Genomic DNA, 18,913 nt, shown 5'->3' with positions numbered 1-18,913 from the left:
CAGCACACACCTGAGGATGCAGGGTACAACGTAGCACAGCTCATCTGTACCCACCATTTACACAGAGACAGAATATTAGCTTCTCCATAGTATCATAAAATTGTAGAATTATGGAATATCCTGAGTTTGAAGGTGTTGTTATTACATTGCAAGGGCTCCACACTGCTGGAGTTTTGTACCTCCTTGATGTTTCTCACAGGCATCTCCTCTAGGCACTGACTCTCCCTTGTCCCCACAGGAGCCAAGTGACTCCTCAACCAACCAATCCACTCTTTTACAACACTCTTCTTATTGGCCACAGTTGTGGCCTGTTAAAGTCAGGCCTGTTCCCAATCTCTAATAATTGGCTCAGCTGAAACCCCTTAAGGGGTAAGATTACTTTCTATACTACTTTTATTTTCTTATATTGCATCCCTCTACATGAAGGGACCCAGAGGAATCATTAAGCCCAATTCCTTGTTCCTTGCAGGACCATTTGCATATGGGAATCCATTATATTGAAATAGGGGTGTTCATTAGGGTTAGGCCAGACAAATACACAATAATAAACAGCAGAAAGCTATAAAAGATATGTTCACTATTTCAGCAACAGGCTCCACTGCAAGACACTTCACTAGGAGGCTGTTGTCTGTCTCCTTCCTCACTACTCATACTACTCTCTTTGTCCACTGCACTCTGCTAGAAACTATACCATTTTCTTTTCATCCTAACTTTTTCTTCTATGCATTATATTTCCTAGCAAAAGTAACCTAGGAAAGCCCTGTGAGTTCAGAAGAGGTCTTCCCCCTTTCTCCTTCCTCAGCTAGGTACCTATTTCAACCACCAGTTTTAAGCTTCTGTCAAACAGAAACTCATACCCATTTACCTGGTAATATTTTCTCTCATTACTAGAGACTTTTCTAGCCCATAGTTCCATGAAAACACAAATAATTCAGAATGCAAGAGACATTTCTCATTTAAAGGTGATCTTATGGCTCAAGTTGTTATTAGAAAATTCATCACTGATATTTGTTTATAATAACCTTGCCCAAAGGTTGTTTGTGTCTCATGCTTAGAGAAAACTATGACATCCCTGAGGTATGATAGTCTCTGAACAATAACACTGTTGATGTAATTCACTGGAACCTTCCTCATGGCATCACTGGAGGATGCCTGATGCCCTTGCATCACACTTTTTTCAGGATTCAGGTCTTAATTAACACTTTGACTCATATTAGCCCCAATGGTAAAACCTCTGTGCAGTCATTATAACAGTTCCATTTGACTCCACTCCTGATTTCAGAGAAAATGTGATCTATTAGACTGAAGAAGACTGAAACTTCAGGTAAATAATTCAGCCTCATTACATAAAGTTTATAAACTGACAGCATAAAGATAGTCCTTGTAAAAAGCAGAAAGAGAAATATATGTGGAAGGTGAAGAAATCATCTTAGTAGAAATCAATAGATCAGGTGCAGGAGATAATAAATGTCTCCTGTGTATAAAAAATGTACAAGAATGTTTAAAATCAGAAGTCATTGAAAGTTCTGGCATACATCTGGGATAATTGCAAGTAGAAAAGTCAGTATAAATATCTGAGCTGCTAGGAACTACTGGACCAAAGGACTACCCTTCTCCTAATTTAGTCTTCTTTCACCTCAGGAAACTGAATCATACTACCCTTTTCAAAATGTGACCATGTGCTTCCCTAAAGTGAGGTGGCACCCTTCTTCCACACTCACAGAAAAACTGTTCTGGAATATTTCTTTAAGTAAGCATGAGCTACTTATTTAATTTTCTTAAAATTTTAAGATTAAACCACCACAAACCCATATAAAAACCCCTACATTAATCTTGTGCTTTGAGAAAATATAAACTTTTGCTGTGATAACTTAAAAACATCAAACTTATATGGGTTGAAGGGAAAATGGTGGGGAAAATTTTGTATCCACAAAGGTCGGCAAATGACTTACAGTGTTTTGTAACAGTAATACAAAGTCCACAGAATGCCACATAAACACATGTCCACTGAAGAAAAAGAGAAAAACAAGAAAAATATTGGACTTATTTTCAAGCAATTTGAAGGAATTAGAGAAGCTTTGGCACAGATAACACTGATGCACGTGGTGTATTAGGTAAGAGAACCAAAGGCGGGACAATGGGTACCTCTTGTGGTACCTAGGCACAGACAACAGACTGTGCATTGCCTACAAGAAGGAGAGTCCTCAGGGCAGCAGCAGCAGTTTCACTCACACTGATTCTTCAGCTGCATGAAACTGTACTGATAAAAGGACTCTTTGGGTGGGACTCATCTCCCCCAGCTTCACACACTTACAATATAGACATTCAGGTTTGAGGCTTCTCCAGCTGAGAAAGAGAGAAGTTCTTCTCAGTTATAGTTCATCCCATTTTCAAGTCTTACTCAGAAAATGTCAGGTCAGTCCTGGAGTGGAGGAGTGTCTGTTTTATTCCACTGAACAAAAAAATGAGCTTAGGACAACCAGCTGAGTAGACATCTACAGTTAGGTGAATTAATCTCTTTTTCTCCTCTCTTTCACTTTAAATGGTACATTCACCTATATGAATATATAATTGCCCAAGGAAATCCTGCTTTTTCATCCTTTAAACCTACTTCTAATAGTTCTACTCTGAATGAAGTGTGTTTATTAATTTATCCAAATCCCTCCCTGTGTTTGGTCAGTAGGAACCATACAAAGCAATGACCCAGGTCTGGTGTTGTACAGAACAGAATTGAGAAAGGGACTGCTGACAAAAGAACTTTAAAGAAACAGATACTTTTTATTTAAAGCATAAAGAATTGTGAGGTCCCAGTGAAGCATGGTCTTTGCACAAATTATGATTGAAATACAGGTTAAATTAGCAAATTAGGAAAAATAAAAAAAAAAAAACAACAAAAAAAAGCCCTGTTTCTTGTTTCCCCAAGATCATTCCTGACTATAAAATACAGTGATCTTCAAGTCATAAACATTCATGTGCATCACCTAGAGGAATATTTTCCAATCTATTTATAACTTAATTTCTTCCTTGGCCCTGGTTCCTATCTGTCGGTCAATATTATAAACATCTGCCCTATGCCAACAAACGAGTTCATTTTTACCATGAAGTCAGGAGTCATCTTTCTGCATGCCATGTCTTATTCACATCACACTGACACTGCCTCTAAGTGTATAGGCAGTAAAAATAACCATGAAAGCATGTTTCAATAGTAAATAAAGATTTTTTAAAAATACTAAATAGAAAACTTGAACCATTAGTACTCACCACCAAGGCTTTAGACCTGTTACTTAGAAGTTTTTCAATGTCTCTGGCTGCAATTTCCACAAGCTGACGAGGGTTGTTTGCTTCTACAGTATACATTGCTGCATTTTTCAAATAAATCTGCAAAAGAAAAAAACCGGAAATAAATCAAAATGGCAGTACACATTCAAAATAAGCCAAGTGACTTGACAGAAGAGGCATCAAGATGTCATCTGTTCTTACTGGAGCTTCGTAATGACTACTGCTAGGAAAATCCAATTGGGCCCTGTGAAAGAAGTAGTTCACCTTTTTGTCTGAGAGGTTGAAGCTGATACTAAAAATTATTTAATAAATCTTCAAAATTGACCAGTTTTAGTGACAAACTAACCAGCTGCAAAATGCTCAAGGAATCCGATTCCCAAGGTGTGCTAAGAGAGCAGTAAAATGGTGATCCTTTAAAATGACTGAATTTCAAATAAAATAGTTATTGCTGAATTGAATTCTTCCTTGAAAGATGAAATATAAACATACCCATTGAATTCATTCATTTAAGTTATGCTTAATCAGTTTAGTCCCTTATCTGTTTATTCATATATAGTATATTAGTATAGAATATTAGTATTCACAAGGAAAGAGAAGGAGGAGCAAGCAAGAGGAAAAGAGGGAAAAGCAGAAATAATAAGGGGAAATGGGGAAAAAAGATGAGGGGAAAGAGGGGAAATTTAAATATGTTTCTCCCCTGTTGTGAATAAAGGTTATCTCTGAGGAGCCATTAACTGTTTCCAAAGCAGAACATGTATATGAAGAGGATAATTTTATTTGTTAATCAATGACATACAGTGAAAAGCATGTAACCATAAGAAAGAAGGGAGAAAAAAGATGCAAAAAGTGCATTTGCCTATCACTGTCCTACTAGAACTGAATAAAGAAAAAAATACTATATTTGGTGTGGAAAAAAAGGAATACAAAAAAAAAAAAAAAGGTGGATACCTTATAGCTTGATGGGCAAACAGGGAAAACTAATTTTATGCAGCCAACAGATGGCCTGAGTTTACTCAAGCACTTTGCCTCTGTAGCAGTGCCTGGCGGGGGCTGTGCTGTCTCCGGGGGAGTCATTCCAGGCTCGGTCCAGCACTAATGCCCTGGCTGCCATCCAGCACGAGAGCCAAAGAACTGCTGAGCACACTGAGCCTGCCAGCCCCGCCAGCTCTCCGGGGTTCAACCTTGGGAGACCTTAGAGAAACTCACCCCATTACACCTCTGGTGCTTAGAGCTGATAAGTACCACAAAAACTTTTCTGACAACTGCAGTTATAGATGCAAATTGTTATCAGGCATGGCCCATAAGCTGCCACAGCTCTTCAGCACTTACGAATTTTGTGAGATTTATGTTGGGTCTTGGTTTGTTGTTTATTTTCCTTCAGCAGTCGTTCCTTTCCACCAGTAACTGAGCAATTGGAATAAGCTTTATTCCTCATATAGTAGTGATTATTTAAAAAAAATGAGTGCACCATGAGCAGAAAACTACTAAAACAGATGACAGAGCCTAATCAACTCAGATTGTAGTCTGGATACTTTTGAGGTGCTCAATTTTCAAAACAGCCATACAAAAAGTTTATCTCTAGATAAACCCAAAAATCTCTTTTTGAGGGGTGTCTGGGTTTTTTGGGTTAGTTTTATTTTAGGGGTTGGGTAGGGGGTTGGTGGGGGGATTTTTTAGGACATAACTTAATAGCAGGATTGGCCTATAAACCAATTATTAATTAAACAAATTTGAAAATAAAGCCATTTTATTCTACAATTGATCACTTCAGAATTTCATTCCTTTTTCTCTGAAACATCTTAAATTTGCAGTCAGCAAACTATTTTAGAGGTAAATTGACTGTTGTGACCAGTCCCACAGGCAAGGCAAGAGTAAAAATCAGTTTTATGGATCCTGATGATTTGAATCAAGACAGGAAATTTCAGAGGAACATCTAAATTAAAATGACCATCAAATCTTGTAAAACTTTCAGGTTTTCACATTGTCAACAAACATTCACCCTGGTCACACAAAGAACACACACTGCAATATACCAGGTGGTGATGTCTTGGTCTTTAAAGAGATATGTGACGGCAAATTCTTTAAACTTCATTTGTGACTGCATGTAGTTTACCTTAATCAAAAGTTACTAAATTTACAGAAAAATGGAAACAAGATTTTGTAATGGTGTAAAAAATATGAAATAATTTTCACAGAAGTTTTAAAATAATAACTTTAAAAACAATTTTAAAGCTTCATATATTTCACTTGTGAAAATGTTTGATTGGTTTCCTTTGTTCAATTATTTCTGGTCTCTTTTTTTCCAAATTTTTTTAAACACTTGCTCTTTATTATTTCCTACTCAATGGTGAAAGCAATATAAAAAAACAGTATAAACCCTTTTCATTTGGGGTTTCAATTAAGCAAAAAATCTAAAATTTGGAGAAAGAATTGCAAAAATGCCATTTCATAGTAATTAATCTTTTACTCAACATGATAAACACTAGGCAAGCCATAAGAAAAGAAAATTCACATAGAGGCAGAGTGAAATATGTGTTCAATTAATGCAGGTTTGAAGCAGATGGATGCCAGGGATGACCTGGAGATTGCACTGACCAGATATGTAAGAGCAAGTGCTGTAGCGCTGATTCTCTTAAATTTTTAAGCCCTTAGAGAAATCTGGTTTCTAACAGGCTGTGATTGAGCAGCCTCGGTAAAGTTAAGGGGGATGTCATACTGCACTCACACAACCACCAACCAGAAGGACAAAATCTTATTTGACTTAATCACAGAACCACAGAATGATCTGAGTTGGGAGGGACTGTAATGATCATCTGGTACCAACCTCACAGCCATGGGCAGGGACACCTTTCCCTAGATCAGATTGCTCAGAGCCCCATCCAAGCTTTTCTTGAACACTTTCAGGAGCCCACAGTTTCCCTGAGCACCCTTTGCGAGCGTCTCACCACATTCACAGTAACAAATTTATTCTTATCACCCAATCTAAACCTACTGATTTTCAGTTTAAAGCCATTCCCCCTCACCCTGTCACTATCTGCCCTTGTAAAAAAGTCTCTTTCCAACTCTCTTGTAGCCATTTTTTGGTACTAGAAGGCCACCATAAGGCCTCTCCAAAGTCCTCCAGGATGAACAACCTTAACTGTCTCAGTCTTTCCTCATAGGAGAGATGTTCCATCTCTCTAATCATCTTTGTGTCCTGCTGGATTGGCTCCAGCAGGTCTGTGTCCTTCTTTTGCTGTGCTCAATGTAGAGCAAAGTCACAGTAAGCCATAGTGGTAATGAATTGAGAACCTGGATGGAAAATTTGTACTTTTGTCCCTGTATCCAGTTTGTTCTTCCAGAAAATGTTATAAACACCATTTTGAAAGCACTCACATTTTGCACACACCCAATTCCTATAGGGAAGTTATTCCTATATACCCAAGTTTGAATGCTTTGAAAGCTGCAGACTATCAAAGCATTGGGACATTTTCAGGAAAAAAAATAAACATTTTCATCTTTCTTCTCCAGCACCAGCTATCAGAGAAAATTCAAAAGTCTGAATCACATAACAAGGAGATCATCACTACAAGAGATAGGAGCATCATTAAAACTTTTATAACAGGCATTGTGGGTCCTACCACTAAGAAAGCCTGACTGAGGCTTGACAAATACAACTTGTATTTGTTAGTGATTTCAAGAAAATAAAATTCAGAACAACTCTCACCCAAAATAAACCCTTTGAGATTTACACAAGATTCACACAGACCTGAATCAGTGACTTTCTTTCTCCCCTTCTTTGTTTTATCCCATGGCAAGGCTGGGAGCACCAATCTACCCTGCTTCTACTGCCAGTAAAAGATTTATCCTGCAAGCTCCTGAACAAACAGCATCAGAAATTACTTAGAACTTCACACACTTCTTTATTTTCCTAAAGTGTGAGACCTGTCTCAACTACCAAGGAAGAGTCTAATATTCATTAATTATTTAGGAAGTGTGTACATAATTTATTTGTTGCCTACTACCCTTTTCTTTATTTCACTCTAGCACTGCAGCAGTTCAGCACAACACTACACAGGGAAATACACACTTCAGGATACACACTTCGGGATTTGGCACCCTGGGACAAACTTTTCCTTACCCAAGGTTTCCACCTAGCAGTCTCACAAAATTAGCAAATGCTCATCTCAAATAGCCATAAAAGGTGTTATTGGCAAAGGTGTGCTCATTTGTCTTACAAAATACTATTTGGCAGGCTCCATAGCCTGTTAAAAGGAGTTAATTTGAGTACAATTTCTTAAATTGCTTTAACTAAATGAATGCAAGTTTATATTGGTTTTTAAATCTAAATTATTTTTTAGTACTTTTATCAATAATATTTTGCTACAAGATCTCCAAATTGCCAGTAAATCCCTGCCACTTGTCACAGAATAAAGCCTCATTGCATGACTAAGCAAAGCCTGTAAGGTCACAGCACAAAAATACTTTAATTCTTTTCTGAAGTCAATAGTCATGCACTTCTTTATTCAGAAAAGACTATATTAAAATTGCACATAATGAACTGCAAGGTTTTAGGGGAGAGAACATGATGGAGAGAGTCACATTAAGGTGAAGCAACACAACAATAGTTGAATGTGACAAAGATTAGAAAAACTGCCAGCTCCTCAGCAGAACGTGCCCCTCTCTGTTCAGCCTTCAAGGACATGTTTATAAATCTCTCACAAAGAGACATTCTCCTTGCTTCCCTCCAAGCTCGCCAGGGCAAGTCAAACACTTCTGCATAAATTGAGAGAGAATGAAAGACGTTATTACATGGCTCTTGCTGCATTGTGGCAGGCATTTGGGCTGGCCCTAGCACTGAAAATTCATTTAAACAGCCCTCATGCTGTATCACTCTCAGAAAAAGAATTATTTTCAACTGCAGTAGAACTCCTTTGCCTCTTTGTTTGCTTGTTTGCTCTGAACATGTGAGTCACCCAGTTTAAAAACAACAGAGCCTCTCCTTCAGGCAGTGGTAACTTGGCTGAGGGCCCAAACATAGGACATGAACATGCCAATCTCATTTCCATCACTGAATGCTTCCATGGACGTAGAAATCATATCAGCCAATGTCTTCAGAAGTTCAAACCCAGAATTTCAAAAGTTAACCAAAATCACTGTAATTTTTCCAGCTTTGGAAAAGAGAAAATAAATAGCTCAACAATTCCAATTATGCTTATCTGTACAAGGTAAATCCATGGATGCTTTTATTATTTCAATACTCCTTTCAAGACCACTTAGCTCAGCTGGGCTGAGACATCTCTGTCAACAACCACTGCCTTAGCACCAAATGCTTTTTTGTCAGCCTAGACCAGCTGGAGACTGCCATGATGGCAAAATCTACTGCTCAAAAATAGTGGTGAGCTTGCAGTAAAATCAACCAAAACTTTGTGCTGGATTTTCCCCCATGTCCTCTGAAATCAACCACACCAAACTACCAACAGTACTTGTGAAATCTTGACCTAGGATTTACAAGCTTGTGCACTAAAGTAATTAACCTATTTAATTTTTTTTTATCCTTCTGAACAGAGTGAAACTTAAATAAATGCTGAGTAAAGTATTCTCTTTCTGCCCACTCCTCACTTCTGGAAAGGCACTCCCATTGCCAATTCCCCCTGGTCCTTCCAGTCTCCTGTTTTCCACCACTTTGTGGCACTACCAGGGCTGAGTGATCCAGACCTGTCTCAGCAGGAACCTCTGCCTGTACCCTGGGCCATCAGCTCCATTTCAGTCCAGTCCTCAGCTGAAAAAAAAAGTTCATGTCTTACTGATATTTTGAGTAATGTTAAAATATAAATAAATAAATTATAGTTCTATTAATAAATATTCAATGTTTTAAAGAATAAAACTTTCTGTTTAAATAACTTTTTTTTAGCTAACAAAATATCAACTAATAACACATATATATTTTGTAATTTCAGTTTCTGTTTTTACCAATGCCATGAAGTTACATCATGATCTCATTTCTGAGAGAAAAGCAGAAAGAAGAGGTCATGTGACAGACATCTAAAAACATGGTAAGATCCTGGGAGCAGAAGTCAGAAAAAATAAATAACCACTTTCTAATTTTATATTGCATTACATTATATCATTATTATATTATATTTTCATATATTATAATATCATATATTATAATATCTAACTTTTTTGTTATTGCAGATATTCTCCTTTAACTGAAATTTTAGTAGCCAAAAAGAATATGATCTGCCCAGCCTAACAAAATTCTATCTTCTTACTTGAGTATCTTATTCCCAAAGTTATATTAATAGTTTCTATTTCTATATACATGCCAGACTATTTTTCATTCTCACAAGACACTTCTTTTAATCAGAAGCAATTAATTGAGAAGCTCATTGAAAAGCACTCATTTCTAAGAAGCATTCTGTGTGTTCAAAGGACTAAGTCTTTTATAGGTCTTACTCTCTGCTCCATATAGTGTATAAATAAGATCACAGCTGCTCCCTAGCAACTCACAGATGCCTTCATTCCTGGAATTCATGGCAACAACACAAAGGAGGAAACCACCCCAGTGGTTCAGTGTAGCTGCTGCTTTTCAGAGTCACTTGCCTGGTCACTGAGTGCTCTGAAGGTCTGGGATGACAAGTGACAGGGCAGCTGATGTGCTGGAAACCGTCACTTACCACAGTGGTGACGCGCAGGTTAGGGAAAAAAACAACAATTATCAGAGCAAGTTCATTCATTCCTAAGCAAAACACTCAGACTGAATTCTGCAAGGTGCTGGGACCACTCATGGCTCAGTTAACAGCAGAGAGAGGATAAGCAGTGCCAGAGTCAATGGGCTCACTCAGGTGCCTACTCAAAGGGAAGCACATAATCAGGCACACTTTGTAGGAATCATCAGCCCCTTTTGATTGTTGATAATTAATAGAGTAGCCCAGAGGACTTGCAAATTAAGCAGCAATTTTTGTAATTGCCACTTTGTATTTAAACCTTGATAAAACAAGAGTTCAGCTTTGTACTTCTACTACTTTACACAGGAAAAGCAGATTTTACATCCCTCTTTGTTAAGAAAAGGTACTTTAAGGTATTCAATTTTGTTTCCTAGTGATAAGAATACTTATTAAGTAACAAGAGGACATCATTTATTGGTTTCATAGCAGTTTTAACTCAGGCTTTTAGCTGAGACTGAGTAAGAACTCAAAAATACCAATTCATGAGTACAAGTGGATCTTTCCTGTAACAGAAGAAGAACAATAGGAAGAAAATGTTTCACATTTATTCTGCACTTCTGGTATATCTGGAAATGGGCACTTATGTAATTTCTAAAAATTCACTTATTCATAGGAAATTTTGGCCTACCTTAGCTATTAATTTGTCATCTAGCTAGCAATTTGTCATCTACTGACTCTCTCCCCAAAATTAATTTTAAATATCGGAATTTAACTTGAGCAGATTTTTTTTTTTTTTTTTTTTTGCTTTTTACTAACCACAGGACTTAGAAAATTATTAACTCTAATGTTTGGGGTTTTGTTTGGTTTAGTGTGTGATTTTTTTTTTTAAAGAAAATGTTTAATTTTACTCTCAGCTTCTACAAAAGAATCTGAATATAAGTACCATTAGGACAGAATTTATTACTGTTGAAGCCAACAGAACATTATAAATTACTCAAGAATGGTGCTTTGATCAAAGATTACCCAGATCAGCAAACAGTAATTAAAGCTACAGTAATATTAGGCCGCCTCTTCCCTTGAGCTTGAGCAAGCTTTGTTAATGCAGCCACCTATTCTTAGTGACTTACAGCTGCTTTTGTTTGCTGGAAGAAGGAAAGCTTCAAAATGTCAGTTTATTGCTAAGGGAGTAGAGTAGAGTATTTGCAACTGCAAATAGCAAATGAGGCTGCCTGTGTTTTGACAACCTCTTAATTTCCATTCGGATTACAAAGAAAACGTGCAGATGTGTATTTAAATTTCTCAGCTTGCATTTTTTTAAAGTGATTTCATTTTCTGACATCTCATCACTGGTCAGCAATGTGTAAACTCAATAGAATTTAGTTTGGATAATTCTACTTTTAATGCCTGCAGCTTTGGTATTTGGTTGCTCACAGAACATGGCAGTGGCAGTGGTACACCTCAAATGGGACATACATTGTTAAAAAAAAAACTGTGAATAACTTTGGGAGTCCCTGACCAGGCTAAACCATCTCATACATTACTATAACTCTGTTAAAGGGACTCTGACTCCTCAAGAAATATCTGAAATTACCACATTTCACTGTACCATACCCTTCATAATTCTATTCTAAAAATAATCCCGACCTCCCTCCCCTTCACCACACCCCTCTCAGGGACAGCAGAGTGGTGTCCCCACCTTAGGAATGACAAATGTGAATAGTGTGCAATAGCCTATTTATGCCAGAAAGAATTCATGTGTTTCAGAGGCTGGCTTCATGGACTCACTCAGCCAAACTTTCTGATACCTATTTTGTTACACATTTCTAAGTTAATTTTAAAAGCTAAATAGAGTTGCTCTCTTTTTATCATTTTTCCCATTTTTCCCTTAGAAAAACGACATAAAAAACTGTACCTCAGTGAAAAACTTCATTTGTAGACAACCAGAATGACCCATAAATACGGCCTGAAATCAAGGAAGTTTCAGCAAATATAAAACTGGTGACTCAATGAGGATAAAAGTGCTTCAAGAACTTCAAAATAGTTGACTTGTTTGAATTTCCATTTCAAGATTATATAAAAATGTAGTTTTGGTTTATGTGGGTAAAAAGTCTTCTCTACTTTATATTTCAAAAAAAGTTGCTTAGTATTTGGTTTCACTGAGACAACAAAAAGAGACAAAAGGAGAAAAGAAAGAATATAACACATTTCTGAGTTTTGAGATCAGTCATTGTGAACCTCTCTGAGTAGCACAATTTGAATGAATAGAAGACTTCTTTATTTCCCAAATTTAACTCATTTAAACACTTGCCTTCCTTTCTTAGTGCACTGGAGAGTACACCCAAGATATACAGGAAAGTATAGTTACACCAGTTGTGTCTGCAAGTGTTGTGGTATCAGTTACATTTTACATTTTCAGGGATGAAGAAGGATGGACTGCACAATACATTATTATTTATATGTCAGAAGTATCTTGAAATTCAGGGTCAAAATAGTGACAAACTCATCAGAATCTATGGCATTCATAACATTTCAATCAAAATTTTCATTTTCTAATGAAATTCAAACTTACAAAGTCCACAGCCAGGACCTCCAGAGCAATGTTCACCAAATATAATAATTTGGGTTGTTATTCCTAAAATCAACTATCTTAAAAAAAAAAAAATCAGTCTTGCATGTCTTCTTATTACTTTTCTTAATCATAAAACTCTCCATTACTTCAACCTTAACAAGGGTGAGTATAGCATATTTTGGAATGTGTCCATAAATCACCTAGGTCCATCTGCTAGCTCATCAGAGAATAGCAGGAGCTAGAAAATTCTTTGCCTCTGGGTCAAGCATATACAAATCAAATCCAACTTGATACATACAGTAGTTAAAATAATAAATAATAGATAATAAATAGATAAATAAATAAATAATAGAGCTAGTAAAAATAAATAGAATATTCACCTCCACGTATCTATCTGTTTAATCTTTTCAAATTATAAATCCAAATTTTTATAAAGCTTTTGCTAATACAGTCAATTTACTTTATGAATGTAAAGAAAGAACCACATAAATATCATGCCAATCATTGAGAAAAATAGTAGAAATGAAAGTGTTTACTGCTAAATTACCTGCCAAATCACTTTCTTTAGCAGGAATTGCAGGCAATTACTACGACAATAGGGAAGATTTTCCAGATCCAAGTCTTACATGAATTTTAGGTAAGCTGTTAAAGCCTCCCCTTGCACACACCTCTACACAGATAATGAATGAACAAGACAAGCACTATATGAGGGCCTCTCTAGGTCTGTCAGTGGTGTGTCTGTAGGGCTTCTAGAACAGAGCTTCTAAAACTAATTAAGCTAAAATCTGTAGAACCCAACAGAAAGTTACTGCAGGTTATAATTCCTTCTGGCAGAAGGAAGCTTTCCTGAACATCCCTGCTCCAGGGCAGCTCAAATCAGAGATCAGTCTTTCTTACAAGCCATTCATCTCAGTTAAACTCCAGAGACTGATCCAAGACCTGGAAAGCTGAAAGTGTGGCCTGGGAAGCTGCTGCCAATGTGAGTGCCTGAGCAGACTCACACCATCTGTGCATGAGCACACAGACCTCACTCTGAGCAAGGGATGAAATGTGCTCCTGCAGGATCTCAGCTGGGCTGTTCACTAAAGAACAGCTAATTATTGTAAAACAACATTCAAAAGACAAAATAAATAACAATCTTCTGACAATTGCTGGTGGACTCATTTGGTGAATGAAACTCATCACCACATATCATACACCCATACCTCTTTTTCTTTTGTAGGATGAAACAGTATTATTAGTGTCATATATTATGAGTATTAGTATTATCTCAGTAGGAATATTATTTACAGGCCAATCAGCCTATATGGATTCACTCTACAGCTCCTAATAACAGCATGCCTTATGAACATCATGCATGGATTGTTTTTGCAGAGATTTATCAAAAAGCAAACAGATTCAGGGAGTGGAGTTCCTTGGAATTGCCTCTATCTGATGCTTCGTTCATTTCTGCCATTGCCTGAAAAGGTTACTCTGCACAAGATGGCATTTTTCTGGTGTAACAGCCATAGAGAAGCTCCAGTGTGTTTGTCACATCAAAGCTCTTTACACAGACCCACATTTTTTAATTCAGTGTTTCTGTAAAAGAGGATTCTCTTCAATCAGTTTGGAACAGACAAGCTCATGCATTGCTCTAAGGCAGATTGTCTAATCCAAGGCCTTCCTGTCTGGGTACTGCAGGGTTCCCCTCCTTCTCTCTCCCTGTGCCTAGAGGTATTTTAGAGCTGGAGTCCAGAAGCATACTTGTAGTAGTTTATTAGATTAAATGAGCTGTCAATTAGCTTAGTCATGAGTCTTTGCTGTGAACATTCTATGTAAAAATGGAAGTTGTGCATACTTTCATGAAAATGGAACTATGTACTTACTTAATTCTGTACTTCAGGAGGTTCTTCACCTTTATTTTTTTTTTCCTGTATGCTGAGGTATCTAATTTTTAGACCAGAATGTGTCTTTGTACATATTTTTGTCTTTTCAAAGACCAAATACTTACTGAGAAATGCAGCTAGTGAGATCAATCTCAGAATTTATTTTGCTACATGGACTTTACAGTAGCTACTGTCTACTCTTTTTTTTTTAATTTATTTATTTCTAACAGTCTATTTGCTCTGTAGAAAACATGTATCCTTCACACCAGAGCATCTTCATGATGCCTGAATACACAGAGAGTTCATGGGTAAGCAAAGTTACATGAACCTTCTTAAGCTGAAATGACAATTACATGACTATTTGTTGCTGTTGTTTTTGTTGTTTTGTTTTGTTTTTTTTTTAACATAATACTTATAAAACCAAGAAAATATACTAAGTTGTGCTTTGTTGAGAGACAGTTAAAGAAAGAAGCACACAGGACAAGATTTTCCTGTGTGTCCTGTATTCCTGCTTCCAAGTCTCCAGCTGTACATACAACACCTCCTTAAAACATTCCCTTTGCTCTTTTAGGGGAAAAAAATCCTTAGGAAGGACTAAGGACAGTACCTTCTTCAGCTGGGCAACTACAGCAGCAACAGCCTCTGCTTTTTGTATAAAAATCTGTTGGGGTTCCTTTTTAATACTTTTTACCTGCTTGGCTAGTAAATCAAACGTTGTTAGTCATGATTCTTAGCAAATGTAAATTAGTGTAATCCACTGCAGCCAGTGGAGCTCTGCCAGTTTTCAACCAGCTGAGTATTTTGGCATCTTGAGTCCCGACTTCCTGCCTTGTTGAAGCAATCATTGCATTACTGTAATGGGGATATTACACTGGTATTACATCCAAGTTGGAGTTCTCCCAGATCTCACCTGAACTCATAGTCATGTCCAAAAAAGCAGGATTTAAATATGTGCTTTAAATCTATTTTTGGAAGACTATTTTGAGACCATTCCCAGAGAGCATCCCAGAACCAGAGAATGTGCTGAATTCGAAGAGGCCCACAGGGATCATGGAGTGCAACTCCTGGTCCTTTGCAGGACACCCCAATCCCACCATCTCTCCTTTGGGCATCACAATAAACAGCTCTCACCTGCCTCTCCAGCTCCTTGTTTCTTCTACCCCAGTTATGCTACTTTGCAGGCTGTGGATAAGAGTAGCCTCAATGTAAAACTCCTAATTTTAAGGGCATCTAAACTTTCTTTTGCAGTTTTTCTTACTTACAGGCATTAATTATATTGCTGTCATCATTGCTAACAAGAGAAAAGGTATTATGATGAAACGTGCATCAACACAAACGTATTAATATTTTCAGAGGCAGAATCACTACTGAACTAAACTCCCAAATATTTTGTCTTTTTTAAACACTATGTGGAATATTCATTAATATATTATTGTTTATCCTTGCTATTCAGGTATTTTCAAAAGTTGTGATTAGTGAGAGTTGCAATGACTGCATTATATATGCAAAAACAGGAGAAAGAGTGGTTAGTCACTAGGACAAGATTGTGATTCCAAATCACTCTAAGAAAACTGTCAATGAAGAAAGAAAAGGGAATCCTCTTCTGAGGAGATTCTTCTCCTTAAATATGATTCCATGAAATTTAGTATATGTTGAATTCAAACACCTTAAATACAAAAAATACTTTCCCTGGTTATCTATGTCCACCCTGCAGATTAAATTAGACTCTTACCAAGGTACTGATCTCAACAGGACAGCTATCCCCTTTTCACATACCTCATCTGACTTTATTGGCCATCTATTTTTTTTTATTATTATTATTCCTCTGTAAGTACACATTACACTCTGAGTTTTACATCCTTTCTGTTGCAGCATGTCCCAGTTGAGACAGGCACCATACACAGCATGGTGTACGAGTATCACCATCCAATTTCAGCAGGCTTGGAGCATCTGCCCATACATAGTAGCACCGTATCACTTTGGAAGGCTGCAAGCATCTGCCCTTCTTGTCCTTTAGCCCAACCTTTTATACCCCCCCATGTTGATGCCCTGCCCCTGTGTGCCCTCTGCTCCCCTTGGTGGTTGGTAGCACACCTGGGCACCCCCTGGCTCATTGCTGTCAGTGCTGCTCACCTGCTGCTCACAGCTGTGCCCATTGGGGATGGGGATCAGCCACAGCCCCATCCCAATTACCACAAACTGTGCACCTACACCCTTCTGCTCAAAACTTCTCCCAGTCTAAAATCAAAATAATTGAGAATTAAGGTAGTACTCCTATCCCACTTCCTCATGGTCATGGAAAAAAAAAAAAATTGTAGTTCTGCAGAAGAGACCATTGTTCAGTGTATTTCCCTGCAGCACAGAGACCCCCAGACATCCAAGGCATATCCAAGCACAAATAGCACTGATGAACCCCCAGATACTTTCAGCAAATTATGGGAGCACCATTAGCATTGCAGCTAATTGAAAAAGCTCTGGTTTATGTTAATTCACTCAAGATGAGAACACATTAATTGTGCTACTTTGAGAGCTATCTTGGTCACTTTAGAGATCTACACAGAAGACTTAATTGCACAAAGCAGACACAGATCCTGACTTCAGCTGAATCACTGGGAATTCTTCCCCTGACTCTGGGAAAGATTGACCAGGCTGTGAAATGGTTATAATCTGTTACATGTTCTTGCTAAGAGCTTTGAGCTTTAATCTCACACTTGGCAAAATTAAAATTAATTTTCCCTAGAACAAGGGAAGACATTTCTCCTACCAATCTGATTATTACAGTTTTTGACAGAAAGTCTTATTTACTATTTTATAATAGGAGCAATCTGCTCCTTCTTTTTATATTATTCATTCTGCTTTTAGAGAGAAAAGAGGCAGAAAACCCAAACAAATTATTTATTTTTTCAAGTTTACATGAAGACTACAGATTTGGTCCAAATAATTCTGGAGCTGGAAGAAGAAATAAATCAGAAAAAAAGCTGAAAATTCAATCTGACTGTAAGCATTTTTAAAGCTTGAGCATCTGAAGGCAAATTCTGTGAATAAAAGGGACAAGCATGCAGGCATGCTGTTTTTCATGTCTTGTAGTCTCAATTTTTCCAAGATTGTGGTTCATTTCAGAAAGATCTAACTAAATGTTAATAGGCAGTGAGCAAGAAAAAAAAAAAAAGATGTCATTCAGAAATGGGCAAGTGACAATAGCCTGCAAACAAGAAGAGAGTGGGAGAGTGCATGGGTTACACCTTGCAGGGCTTTGTGTTTTCCCTTGCAGCCAAGAGAGCTAATTAAAACCTCATGTCTAGAAAAAGGCATCATGCACGTAGGTCAAACACATGGCTTTGATATAGTGGGATATTTTACATGGAAACATCCCCCTTTCATGCTTTTAATCCTGGGATTACAGCACATATCGACCATCTTGTGAACATCATCTGAGATAACACTATTTCCTTGAAGTCTATTGTAAATTCTGGCTTTTCAAAAGAAACTTACCTATAGTATTCACACACTCATGTTTTTGTTTTTGTCCACATGAACGTCACTGTGGCAAAGCTGGTAGCACTACAGATTATTAGGCTTTCCCAGTAGTTTTCATTATAAGACTGTTTAGCAGCTTGCAAATTTGCCAAATATTAACAACAAAAACTAACATTTTCCTCAGGGGAAAAAAAGAATGAAACATCAATCTCTTGGCTTTTCATTATCTATTTTACTATGTGGTCCTTACACAAGAAGGCATAGCAAAATGGTTGAGACATTAACTCATTGTTTTGGTCCAGTTAGAAACCCTGTGTAACTCATTTTCCTGTTACCTATTCATTGTAGATTAAAACCTCAATGCTGTGTTTTTAAAGATATATTTAAATCTTCAGTGTTAAAAAAAAATTAGCCTGAAAAGGACCTGCAGATCACTGCAGAGATTTAATCAGCTAAATTGCTGAGAATGCAGGTGTATTTTAACTCAGAAACATCACTCCTAGAGAATGTCCCACCTCCTCTGCAGCTCAAGGTCAGACTTGGCTGTGGTCTCTCAGGTCTACACAGTGGGAGAAGGAGGAAAGGAAAACTGAATGAAGGACAAAGGGCAAGAGACTGAGATATGGAAACAGGATATAATGGACTGGAAAAGGGAAGCAAAGAGTAAAGAGAAAGTGAGACTGGAAGGGAAGGTGAAATAGAAAAATCATACAGGAGAAAATTACGGGTCTGGGACTGAGAATGAGTGATGGAGGGAAATGTGAGAAAGGGGAAGAGAAATTCCTGTGGAGGAGAAGAGATGAGAATATTGTGACAGGCTGGCCACACACACCTGGACAGAATGTTTTGGAAATGCTAAGAAAAAAGAATGAGTTAAGAGAGAGGTGCTGATCTGGAAAAAGCTGAGGAGAAAGATCCTAAAATAGAGACAAGAAACTAGTGTAAAATAGAAAGGCAGACTGGTGAAGCAGCAAAGACAGGAGCCAAGACAGAAACATAGCATAGGTTGAGGAGAAATGAAAGACAGCCAAGCAACACAGCAGGAAAGGAATGGAAAGCTGAATGGTGAATCA

At 37.4% G+C, this 18,913-nt stretch overlaps 1 protein-coding gene across 5 annotated transcripts in view; it reads right to left on the bottom strand.

Moving 5' to 3' along the window:
• Positions 1-18,913, bottom strand: part of CACNA2D1 (calcium voltage-gated channel auxiliary subunit alpha2delta 1) — a 367,390-nt gene that overhangs the window by 294,342 nt on the left and 54,135 nt on the right. For all 5 annotated transcript variants that reach the window (XM_036401395.2, XM_036401394.2, XM_054514978.1 and 2 more), the window contains exon 3: positions 3,262-3,378. In XM_036401395.2, the coding sequence (XP_036257288.1) occupies positions 3,262-3,378 (117 nt within the window). The remainder of the gene's footprint in view (positions 1-3,261; positions 3,379-18,913) is intronic.

The sequence above is a fragment of the Molothrus ater genome, chromosome 5 (assembly GCF_012460135.2).
Source record: "Molothrus ater isolate BHLD 08-10-18 breed brown headed cowbird chromosome 5, BPBGC_Mater_1.1, whole genome shotgun sequence".
Classification (NCBI taxonomy): domain Eukaryota; kingdom Metazoa; phylum Chordata; class Aves; order Passeriformes; family Icteridae; genus Molothrus; species Molothrus ater.
Note: the sequence above shows the minus strand (reverse complement) of the source record. Positions and strands in the feature narration are given on the sequence as shown.